We start from the raw sequence: 13,461 nt of genomic DNA, 5'->3' as shown, positions 1-13,461 counted from the left end.
GTTTGTTTTCCCTCCCAGAACATTTTCCTTTTACCACTTCTTTTTTTTAGCACTCCTTAACCTTCACACCGCCACTCTATTTGAATGTGTTTAGTTTCTCACATTGGGTTCTCATATGTCTCCTCACACTCTCCTTTCCTTTTGTTGGTATTATGTTGCGGCCTCCACTCTGGTTCCTCAAAAGGTACAAGAAACCCCTTGTTGGCCTTTTAGGGAGTCAGGCCTGAGGTGGTGTTTTTTAGTTCTGCAGTTAGGGCCTTTCTAGGCTGCACAGAGACCAGTTGGGTGTAGATGCAGTGTTTCACTTGTGTGAGTGTGAAGGATTCAGCTAGTCAGTTTTTAAACAGGTGATATCATAGACCTATTGGAAAACAGAAGAATTAACTGGGTAAAAGGTCAAAATTAGCAATTGTAAGTACAGAGTGCTATATAATATTATGATTGCAATATATTAAGAAGATAAAAACTGATGGAAGTGCTTCTTTAAGCATGTCTAATTTGATCAAGTTTAATTTTATGCAATAAAATGCCTTTTTTTAGAGAAATGTCCAGTATATTTCTACACATCGCTGTCCATTTAGATGGTGTAATATAAATACAAAGATTAATATGAATAAACTAGATGTTGGCCCGATTCTAACGCATCCGGTATTCTAGAATTAAAAAAAATAACAAAAGGTTATTTTCACCTTCCGACGGCCCCCGATTTCCTCTCCACATTCCCGGAATCTTCCGGTCCCAGTAATACTTAGCGCGAGGGACCGGAGATGACGTCACTCTCACGAGAGCGCGACATCATCAGCGATCTTTCGCACAATGCATTATTGGGACCGGAAGATACCGGGTTCGTGGTGAGAGGAGGGAAAGAGTCCGGGGGCCTTCGGAAGGTGAGTATATCACTATTTTTTATTTTAATTCTATTTTTTACAGGTTTATTGTACCCAGGGCCTGGAGGAGTGTCTCCTCTCCTCTGGACCCTGGGCACCATCCGTACATTGAGCGCTGCGCAAGTCATCTCCTGGCTGCATCGCCGCTTACCTCCGTGCGACAGGAGATGACCAGCGGCAACCGTCGGGAGATCAGCGGCTAGCATCGCAGATCTCCCGATGATCGCGGTGGCGTGCGTAGTTCAAATTCCACGCCAATTCACGGCCGAACTGCGCCTGTCACTGATTGGTCACGCCCGGCCGGCGGCGACCAATCAGCGACGTGGGATTTCCATTACAGACAGAATTAGATGATTATATAGTAGATATAATGCTGCTTGCAGACTGCATTTTCAGTGTAACTTGCTGTTTTTAAAGCTATTTGCTAACATTGTTCTCATAGACCAAACTGGTTGAAAATGCTTGCTGAATGTGAATCTTTTTCCAAAATTGAAATACCAATTGCTGTTGTAATTTTGGATTTGTTAAAATAATGACGATGGGGCTCAGTGCAGAATAAGCACATGCCAGCACAACCCTGGCATCATTCATGTCTGTTTTTACATTGGAAAGTGTCAGTGTATAAATCCACATAGCGTTATCCAGTCCAAGGAATATGACGTAGCAGAGAACCAGGAGAATAACAGCTCTAGAAGCTTTGTGCTCAATGGATTTAGTCTGGATTTTATCCGAGCTTCTTATACCTTTCACTGTGCTTACATGTCTTAGTAGCACAAACACAATATAAAAACTAGCTAGAGCCATAAGTGCAACAAAAAGGAAATCCCTTGATGCAAAAACAATGCCATTGGCAATGTAAGAAACATATGTCTGAAAATCTGTGTCACAGTACACCAAATGAAGAGTATATGGTGAAGAAAAATTCCTTCTTGCATTGGCATACATAAAACTGGTGCGGTATAATATAAGATTCATCAATAGAATAGAAAGAATGATTACAAATATATTCTGGGACACTTTTTGCTTCAAATATACCCAGAATTTGGTAGATGGAGCAATGAGGATGCATTGATGACAGCTAAGCAAACTGGTCGTGGAAATAGACATTGCTCTGCTCACTCTGTAGGTGTATCCAAAGAATTTGCAGTTTGCATCATCCATTAAGTCCTCTAGTCCTATGGCATGTAGAGATTGAGGAATGACTCGAGAGAAAACAATTAAAAGATTTGCTAAAGCCAAGACAATGAGAATTACATTTGTAGGCAATAATTTCTTCTCTATACGTCTGACAAGAACAAATTTTAAGACAATATAAAGATTTGTTGGGATACCTATCACTGTAATGAGGATGAAAATGAAGGCTTTTAGATGACGTATGTCCATTTCTGCTAAACAAAAACACAAAGCAGAAAGAATAAAAAGACTTAGAGCCTGTAATGTTGGCCAAGAAAGCATGGCAAAGTAAATCTTTAATATATGTTTCCATAAATGCTTCCATAAACATGTCCAAAGGCTTATATTAAGTATAAGGAGGCCAAAAAAGTGTTCTCTTGGGCTACATCCATTTGGTACACACCATTTTACCACCAAAAAAGGTATGGATTAGGGTAGAAAATTATGTTATACAACAGCATTAATAAAAAAAAATGTTTTAAATGTAAACTTTTTGCAAGTGGACCCTATGGATGATAGATGCCACTGTATAGACTGCTCAACAGCTGCTTCATTCAAACACCTCCACAGTCACATGCTAAGATGGAAATGGTGAGGTTTTTTTTACTCTGCATATTTAAAAAAAAATGCAAGTAACCTATCTATAATAATAAATGCCCTAACCAGCTTCCGGTTGTAACAACTTCCGTCCAGTTGTAACCGGTGACGTCACCACACACACACGCACATGTTAACCCTCAACACACCACACCGCCTCAACACACACTCCTCTCACCTTTCACCTCCACTCATGTCCACTCACTCTTTCACTCCACATACGTTCCTTTCTCTCACTCCGTTTCTCATACTCACACCGTCATCGTCGCTGCCCCGACATCTTCCTCCGCCGCCGCGATCCAGGATCCAGACGTTCTCCAGGCCGCCGACATGTTCTTGCGGGACGCCATCTTGGATGTCGTGAAGTCCCGCGAGATTCAAGATGACGTCGCCGCAACAATATGTCGCTGGCGTGGACGACATCGGGATCCAAAAAGATGGCGTCGGCGAAATCTCGCGAGATTACGCCGACGCCATTTTAGATCCCGATGTCGCCCATGCCAGCGACATGTTGTTGCGGCGACGCCATCTTCAATATCGCGGGACTTCACGACATCCAAGATGGCGTCCCGCAAGAATATGTCGCTGGCGTGGGCGACATCGGGATCCAAAATGGCGTCGGCGTAATCTCGCGAGATTTCGCCTACGCCATCTTTTTGGATCCCGATGTCGTCCACGCCAGCGACATATTCTTGCGGCGACGCTATCTTGAATATCGCGGGATTTCACGAAATCCAAGATGGCGTCCCGCAAGAACATGTCGGCGGCCTGGAGAACGTCTGGATCCTGGATCGCGGCGGCGGAGGAAGATGTCGGGGCAGCGACGATGACGGTGTGAGTATGAGAAACGGAGTGAGAGAAAGGAACGTATGTGGAGTGAAAGAGTGAGTGGACATGAGTGGAGGTGAAAGGTGAGAGGAGTGTGTGTTGAGGCGGTGTGGTGTGTTGAGGGTTAACATGGCAAGAGGTGTTAACGACGTCGGCGAAATCTCGCGAGATTTCGCCGACGCCATCTTGCATTCGTGAAATTGCGTCATTTACCTCACGCCAACTTGCTGTGCGGACGCTTGGCATTGCCTGTACCACCATAACTACTGCTGCCTTGGTCCTATGCCTGTTTACTGCCGGTGTCTAATTACTGGACCAATTTGCCTGTACCGCCATAACTACTGCTGCCTTGCTCCTCTGCCGGTGTCTAATTACAGGACCAATTTGCCTATACCGCCATAACTACTGCCTTTGTCCTCTGCCGGTGTCTAATTACAGGGCCAATTTGCCTATACTGCCATAACTACTGCTGCCTTTGTCCTCTGCCAGTGTCTAATTACAGGGCCAATTTGCCTCTATCGCCATAACTACTGCTGCTTTGGTCATCTGCCTGTTTACTGCCGGTGTCTAATTACAAGGCCAATTTGCCTCTACTGCCATAACTACTGCTGCCTTGCTCCTCTGCCGGTGTCTAATTACAGGGCTAATTTGCCTCTACCGCCATAACTACTGCTGCATTGCTCCTCTGCCGGTGTCTAATTACAGGGCTAATTTGCTTCTACCGCCATAACTACTGCTGCCTTGCTCCTCTGCCGGTGTCTAATTACAGGGCCAATTTGCCTATACCGCCATAACTACTGCTGCCTTGCTCCTCTGCCGGTGTCTAATTACAGGATCAATTTGCCTCTACCGCCATAACTACTGCTACCTTGCTCCTCTGCCGGTGTCTAATTACAGGGCCAATTTGCCTCTACCGCCATAACTACTGCTGCCTTGCTCCTCTGCCGGTGTCTAATTACAGGGCCAATTTGCCTCTACCGCCATAACTACTGCTGCATTGCTCCTCTGCTGGTGTCTAATTACAGGGCCAATTTGCCAATACCGCCATAACTACTGCTGCCTTGCTCCTCTGCCGGTGTCTAATTACAGGGCCAATTTGCCTCTACCGCCATAAGTACTGCTGCCTTGCTCCTCTGACTGTTCACTGCCTGTGTCTAATTACAGGGCCAATTTGCCTCTACCGCCATAACTACTGCTGCCTTGCTCCTCTGCTGGTGTCTAATTACAGGGCCAATTTGCCTCTACCGCCATAACTACTGCTGCCTTGCTCCTCTGCCGGTGTCTAATTACAGGGCCAATTTGCCTCTACCGCCATAACTACTGCTGCCTTGCTCCTCTGCCGGTGTCTAATTACAGGGCCAGTTTGCCACTACCACTTCATAACTACTGCTGGGCAATTACAGGGTCAATTAGTATCTGTTTACTCTACAATACTCCAGGACGCCGTCTTCACTGCCAGATAACTGCCAAATAGACTCCTTTACCTGTGCCAACATGAGTCATAACAAAAAGTATGACAATGCCAGTGAAAGGAAAGCAGCTTTAGCACTACGACAAAAACAACGCCGTGCTAATGAGACTCCTGAGGAAAAACAGCACCGACTTGACAAGATTAAGGCTTATAAACATCGTCATCTCACACACGAATCCCCTAACTCTAAATCTATTACATTGGCTGAAGAAGCCTCTACACGCCATCACCGCCAACAACAGACGGCTTCTTCCTCATCATTATTAGTAGACTCACAACAGGATGCTTCCACATCAGCATGTGGAACAAGTTACTACCACACTTCATCCTATATGCCGTTCACTGACATAACTAATCAGCAATCTGTTTCTGCCCTATCAATACCACCATTCAATACCAACGCACAGTTTCTTCACATACAAGCTGCAGTTAGCCCGCAGAAAGTGCAACCAAGACAAATATACGTTGGTCTCAAAACTAGGCGCACCCCATCGGTTGGACATGCACTTCTACTACAACCTCACATTTTCACTAATGATGAAAATAGTATTACCGAACACAGCTGTGGTGACATGACCCATGTATGTGAGCATTGCGAAGCTTTGCATTTTGTAGCAGAGATACCTTCTGATAACAACTTTACGCTCTGCTGTCAGAAGGGTAAAGTCCATGTACCCATACTACAATATCCTGATGTCTTTACACGTTTGCTGAAAGGGCAAAGTGAATTTAGCAAAAATTTCATGGATAATATTCGAAGTATTAACAGTTCCTTTGCTTTTGCCTCCATGGGTGCAAATATTTCACCACCTCCTGGATATGGCCCATAGTGTTTCCGCATACATGGCCAGATCTATCATAGAACTGGAACACTACATCCCTCAGATGACCAGCAACGTGTATTTGCCCAACTTTACATTCTCGATACCACTACCGCAAACGAACAACGCTTACGATGTAAAGAAAATCAAAAATGTCATCCTACATTGATGAACATTATTGCCCTTCAAATCCAAACTATTAATCCTTTTGTGGAAGCTTATCAAATGTTACGTGATGTGGAAGAACAAGAAAAAATTAAATCTCTACAAAACGGAACTGTCATGCCAAACATCACTATGGCTATTAAACAAGATCGTACTCAAGACCCTCGACGCTACAATAATCCCACTGTCAGTGAAGTAGCAGTCGTGTTTCAAAATGACAATGGTGAGCCACCTTTCAATAGAGACATATTAATTCATTTAAAACCTGATCCCCATAACCGTTTAGCTCCAAAAACACAACAAATTAGTATTCTCCATAGCAATTTGGATGCCCTCCTCTATCCAATATTTTTCCCTTATGGAGACCAAGGATGGCATGATGGACTCAAACAATAAGGCAAAAGTTCGAGGAGGATCACTCAACTCCAATACTATTGCTATATGTTATCTGTCAGAAATTACTTTAATCCACTCCTCAATGGTGGTAAGCTAACACAGCAATATTTAGTAGATGCTTATGTCAAAATCGAAGCTAATCACCTACATTACATCCGCAAACACCAAAAAGATTTAAAAGTGGAGGATTACTGCCTCCTTCAAGAACATCTACTCAAAAAATCGGTTCAAAAGGGCATCCCTATTGGGAAAACCGTCATTTTACCATCTTCTTTTGAAGGCAGTCCAAGAAACATGCAGCAGCGCTACCAGGATGCTATGGCTATTGTTACAAAGTATGGTCGACCAGATCTATTTATCACCATGACATGTAATCCTAAGTGGAATGAGATTACTACACATTTAGAACCGTGGCAGCGTGTTGAACACAGACCAGACTTGGTTGCACGTGTCTTTAAAATTAAACTGGAATCCCTCTTAAAAGACATTAGCAGTGGATTATTTGGAAACGTCACTGCAATGGTCCATGTCATTGAATTTCAGAAGCGTGGTCTCCCACACGCTCATATTTTAATTATTCTTGACAGCCTGTCTAAATTACGGACTGAGGCGGACATAGACAATATAGTCTGGGCTGAAATACCTGATGAAACAATCTACCCTCAGCTCCATAACATTGTTCTTCAACACATGATTCATGGTCCCTGTGGAGAACACAATCCAAATTCTCCCTGTATGGATCTTGGAAAGTGTAGCAAAGGTTTCCCAAAACAAAACCAACCATATACCATCAAAGAAAAGGATGGCTATCCCACTTACCGCAGACCCATTGGCAAAACATATGAACACCATTCTAAGACGATTGACAATTCATGGGTAGTTCCATATAACCCATTTTTACTCACCAAATACAAGTGCCATATTAATGTAGAAATATGTGCTTCCATTCAAAGTGTAAAATATTTATTTAAATACGTTTACAAAGGACATGACAAAGCCAACCTTGAAATTTCCCAAAATAACATCCAACATGATGAAACACACCAATTTACGGATACCAGATATGTTAGTGCACCTGAGGCTGCATGGCGGATATTTGCTTTTCCTATGCATAAACAATCTCATGCCATCATTCGCCTAGCCGTACATCTGCCTAATTCTCAACCACTCTATTTTCATGAGAATGACTCTGCAGACAACATCCATCAAAAGCTCAATTCCAATTCTACACTTATGGCATATTTCAACCTTAATAAGATCGACCACAATGCACATAACTATTTCTACCGCGAAATTCCAGAACACTATGTTTGGAAACAAGGCACATGGGAACAAAGAAAACGAGGGGGTCTCACAGTTATTGGAAGAATGTATACTGTTAGTGTGAAAGACCAAGAACGCTATTATTTACGTTTGTTGTTACTGCATGTAAAAGCTGCTACCAGTTTAGACAGCATTAAAACCGTCAATGGAGTTATGCATGAAACCTTTAAGGATGCTGCGTTAGCACTTGGATTATTATTTGATGATAGCATCTGGAGACATACTTTAACAGATGCTTGCATTCTTAACATGCCTTCCCAACTTAGAGACATGTTTGCTTATATCTGTATTTTTGGCCCCCCCAGTAATCCACTTGAATTGTGGAATGAATTTAAGGACCATTTTTTACAAGACTATTGTCATACATACCACAGCAACACTGAAGAGTGTATCGATTGTGAAGGATATGCTATGAAAGATGTCCAAGATGTCCTCATAGTCCATGGAAAAACTTTTGCTGATTATAATTTACCACGCCCAGCAAAAAATATTAAACAACTCCTTAAACAATATGATAAGGATTATGAGTTAAAAAAAGCTGCAGAGATGAAAGAAACTCTTAATCAGGAGCAACTTTTTGCCTATGATGTCATTACTGAAGCTTTACAAAATAGCAGTTTAATACCAAAGTGCTTTTTTCTCGATGGACCTGGTGGCAGTGGAAAGACCTACCTATACCATCTACTTACACATCATTTAAGAGGACAAGGAGAAATTGTGTCACCTGCAGCAACTACAGGAATAGCATCTAACTTGATACAAGGAGGCCGAACAATCCACTCTCTATATGGCATACCTATTCCGATCAACGAAACATCTGTTTCCAGGATTAAAAACGATACAAATGCAGGAAAACATTTACAGAGTACAAAACTTTTTATTATTGATGAGTGCACTATGGTCCAAAAACATGCATTGAATGTGATAGATAGACTTCTACGTGACATCATGACAACAAATGTTGCTGAAAAAAATAAAACACCATTTGGAGGTAAAGTTATTGTTCTTGGAGGAGACTTCAGACAATGTCTTCCCGTCATCGCTCATGGAACAAGAATAGACATTGTAGATTCCTGCATTAAATATTCAGAACATTGGCAACATTTTACCAGACTACCGCTAATTAACAACATGCGCTCCACTGATCCTGAATACAGCACTTGGTTGCTTAAACTTGGAAATGGTGAGCTGTCTAATGAACATAACCTTGGAGAGGATGTCATTGAAATTCCTCCAGACATGCTTTGCACTGGCTCTATAGTAACCGAGATCTTTGGAGACCATATTTGCATTGATGTTAATGACCAACAAAGCCTCGACACTGCTGCATCACATGCTATACTATGTCCGAAAAATGATGACGTCGATTTTCTGAACTGTAAAGTAATGGATCGCATTAGTGGTGATTATATTGTATATACAAGTGATGATTCTGTCGATGCTGATGAGGCAGAGGAATGTGAAAACTACCCAGTTGAATTTTTAAACTCTCTGACACCATCAGGAATGCCATCACATCTCTTAAAACTTAAAATTGGCACCATTGTGATGCTATTAAGAAACCTAAACACCAAGAAAGGTCTCTGCAATGGCACTCACCTCATTGTCATTGCCTTACTCCGCAACATCATACAGACTAAAGTGATTACTGGCTCAGCAGAAGGAGACATTGTGTTTATTCCACGCATCGATTTGTGTCCTTCAGAAACAGGGTTACCTTTTAAATTAAAACGTCGACAGTTTCCTCTAAAACCTGCTTTTGCTATGACCATTAACAAATCCCAAGGACAGACCCTCAATCGAGTTGGAATTTTTTTGCCCGAACCTGTATTTGCCCATGGACAATTGTATGTTGCATTCTCCCGAGTAAAGCAACGCAGCAACGTTAGGGTCAAAGTGGTGGATACACCACTTCAAGGACAATTGCTACCTAATAGCCCAAAAATCTTCACGAGAAATGTCGTTTACAAAAATGTCTTACTTTAAACTATTTAAGTTGGTCCTGGAATTGATAGATATATAGATATATAAATAATAGTTACATTCTAAATAGATATAGATAATAGACTTCTAAGACTTCTATACATAGCTTGATATATGTTATATATATAAATATTTTAAGCAGATAGATATATCTTACACTAATTATCTCTTTCACATATATGTCATAGACATATTTAAATCCATAAAAATATACATAGGTATAGGTATATATAGATTAAAAAAAAAAGGCAAAAACAAAAAAAATTTAGGCAAACATATGTAGATTTCAACTACATAGCTAACACATACCTACATAACTTAGGTAATAATAATTAATTTTTTATTTATTAATAGAGTACTATTATTTCAATAGCACTTTACATACATCAGTAATACTGTCCTTCTTGAGGCTCACTATGTAAATATCTTATCCACATAAAAACATAGGTGTGATACATCTATCTACTATAATAAATGCGCTAAGCAGCTTCCGGGTTGTAACAACTTCCGTCCAGTTGTAACTGGTGATGTCACAGCACACCTCTTGCCATGTTAACCCTCAACACACCACTCCTCCTCAACACACACTCCTGTCACCTTTCACTATCTCCACTAACGTCCAGTCACAGGATTTTAGAATACTCAAGATGGCGTGGCCGCAAGAACATGTCGCCGGCGTGGACAACGTCGGGATTTAGGATGGCGCCGGTGGAAGAAGATGTCGGGGATCGTGGAGCAGCGATGATGACGGTGTGAGTATGAGAGACGGAGTGAGAGAAAGGGTCTATGTGGAGTGAAAGAGTGAGTGGAGATGGTGAAAGGTGAGAGGAGTGTGTGTTGAGGCGGTGTGGTGTGTTCAGGAGGAGTGTGTGTTGAGGGTTCACATGGCAAGAGATGTGTCACTATCCTCTCGATGCGATAGCATCGGGCCTTAATCTACTATAATAAATGCGCTAAGCAGCTTCCAGGTTGTAACAACTTCCGTCCAGTTGTAACTGGTGACGTCACAGCACACCTCTTGCCATGTTAACCCTCAACACACCACTCCTCAACACACACTCCTCTCACCTTTCACTATCTCCACTAATGTCCACTCGCAGGATTTCAGAATACTCAAGATGGCGTGGCTGCAAGAACATGTCGCCGGCGTGGACAACGTCGGGATCAAGTATGGCGCCGGTGGAAGAAGATGTCAAGGAACGTGGAGCAGCGATGATGACGGTGTGAGTATGAGAGACAGAGTGAGAGAAAGGGTCGTATGTGGAGTGAAAGAGTGAGTGGACGTGAGTGGAGATGGTGAAAGGTGAGAGGAGTGTGTGTTGAGGCGGTGTGGTGTGTTCAGGAGGAGTGTGTGTTGAGGGTTCACATGGCAAGAGGTGTGTCACTATCCTCCCGATGCGATAGCATCGGGCCTTAATCTACTATAATAAATGCGCCAATCAGCTTCCAGGTTGTAACAACTTCCGTCCAGTTGTAACTGGTGACGTCACAGCACACCTCTTGCCATGTTAACCCTCAACACACCACTCCTCAACACACACTCCTCTCACCTTTCACTATCTCCACTAATGTCCACTCGCAGGATTTCAGAATACTCAAGATGGCATGGCTGCAAGAACATGTCGCCGGCGTGGACAATGTCGGGATCCAGGATGGCGCCGGCGGAAGAAGATGTCGGGGATCGTGGAGCAGCGATGATGACGGTGTGAGTATGAGAGACGGAATGAGAGAAAGGGTCGTATGTGGAGTGAAAGAGTGAGTGGACGTGAGTGGAGATGGTGAAAGGTGAGAGGAGTGTGTGTTGAGGCGGTGTGGTGTGTTGAGGAGGACTGTGTGTTGAGGGTTCACATGGCAAGAGGTGTGTCACTATCCTCCTGATGCGATAGCATCGGGCCTTAATCTACTATATTAAATGCGCTAAGCAGCTTCCGGGTTGTAACAACTTCCGTCCAGTTGTAACCGGTGACGTCACAGCACACCTCTTGCCATGTTAACCCTCAACACACCACTCCTCAACACACACTCCTCTCACCTTTCACTATCTCCACTAATGTCCACTCGCAGGATTTCAGAATACTCAAGATGGCATGGCCGCAAGAACATGTCGCCGGCGTGGACAATGTCGGGATCCAGGATGGCGCCGGCGGAAGAAGATTTCGGGGATCGTGGAGCAGCGACGATGACGGTGTGAGTATGAGAGACGGAGTGAGAGAAAGGGTCGTATGTGGAGTGAAAGAGTGAGTGGACGTGAGTGGAGATGGTGAAAGGTGAGAGGAGTGTGTGTTGAGGCGGTGTGGTGTGTTGAGGAAGTGTGTGTATTGAGGGTTAACATGGCAAGAGGTGTGTCACTATCCTCTCGATGCGATAGCATTGGGCCTTAATCTACTATAATAAATGCGCTAAGCAGCTTCCGGGTTGTAACAACTTCCGTCCAGTTGTAACTGGTGACGTCACAGCACACCTCTTGCCATGTTAACCCTCAACACACCACTCCTCAACACACACTCCTCTCACCTTTCACTATCTCCACTAATGTCCACTCGCAGGATTTCAGAATACTCAAGATGGCATGGCCGCAAGAACATGTCGCCGGCGTGGACAACGTCGGGATCCAGGATGGCGCCGGCGGAAGAAGATGTCGGGGATCATGGAGCAGCGACGATGACAGTGTGAGTATGAGAGACGGAGTGAGAGAAAGGGTCGTATGTGGAGTGAAAGAGTGAGTGGATGTGAGTGGAGATGGTGAAAGGTGAGAGGAGTGTATGTTGAGGAGGTGTGTATGTATTGAGGGTTAACATGGCAAGAGGTGTGTCACTGTCCTCTCCATGCGATAGCATCGGGCCTTAATCTAGTTCTACATAATGGGTGCGGAAATGGTGCAGAAAATCTGTAACATCCAAACTCACCAAAAGCTCTTTGTGGGAACGTAGCCTTATAGAGATTGCGGCATCTGAGCTGTGGGGCCACCCATGTTCATGTTTTTATCACATAACTTATATTTTTTTGTTTTAGAAAGCCATATTTTTGCTCACTCAATGCTATTTTTTATTATCTTTATTTATAAGGGTAGGGTCCCACTTTAACAGTTACAAAACGTAACTTTTCATGTTTACTTAAGGATCACCTGCTTGTTACGGGAGGCTGCTCTGATCATAATTTAGTTTTAAGAATATATACAGTGGGGAAAAAAAGTATTTAGTCAGTCAGCAATAGTGCAAGTTCCACCACTTAAAAAGATGAGAGGCGTCTATAATTTACATCATAGGTAGACCTCAACTATGGGAGACAAACTGAGAAAAAAAAATCCAGAAAATCACATTGTCTGTTTTTTTTTCATTTTATTTGCATATTATGGTGGAAAATAAGTATTTGGTCAGAAACAAGCAATCAAGATTTCTGGCTCTCACAGACCTGTAACTTCTTCTTTAAGAGTCTCCTCTTTCCTCCACTCATTACCTGTAGTAATGGCACCTGTTTAAACTTGTTATCAGTATAAAAAGACACCTGTGCACACCCTCAAACAGTCTGACTCCAAACTCCACTATGGTGAAGACCAAAGAGCTGTCAAAGGACACCAGAAACAAAATTGTAGCCCTGCACCAGGCTGGGAAGACTGAATCTGCAATAGCCAACCAGCTTGGAGTGAAGAAATCAACTGTGGGAGCAATAATTAGAAAATGGAAGACATACACGACCACTGATAATCTCCCTCGATCTGGTGCTCCACTCAAAATCCCACCCCGTGGGGTCAGAATGATCACAAGAACGGTGAACAAAAATCCCAGAACCACGCGGGGGGACCTAGTGAATGAACTGC

At 43.1% G+C, this 13,461-nt stretch overlaps 1 protein-coding gene across 1 annotated transcript; it reads right to left on the bottom strand.

Moving 5' to 3' along the window:
- Window positions 1–1,304: 1,304 nt before the first annotated feature.
- Window positions 1,305–2,270, bottom strand: LOC141099168 (olfactory receptor class A-like protein 1). The gene has a single exon (XM_073587314.1). The coding sequence runs from the start codon at window positions 2,268–2,270 to the stop codon at window positions 1,305–1,307; it is 966 nt and encodes a 321-aa protein (XP_073443415.1).
- Window positions 2,271–13,461: the final 11,191 nt, after the last annotated feature.

This window comes from Dendrobates tinctorius, unplaced genomic scaffold (assembly GCF_039654945.1).
Source record: "Dendrobates tinctorius isolate UK_male_01 unplaced genomic scaffold, ASM3965494v1 ptg000098l, whole genome shotgun sequence".
NCBI classification, from domain to species: Eukaryota; Metazoa; Chordata; class Amphibia; order Anura; family Dendrobatidae; genus Dendrobates; species Dendrobates tinctorius.
Note: the sequence above shows the minus strand (reverse complement) of the source record. Positions and strands in the feature narration are given on the sequence as shown.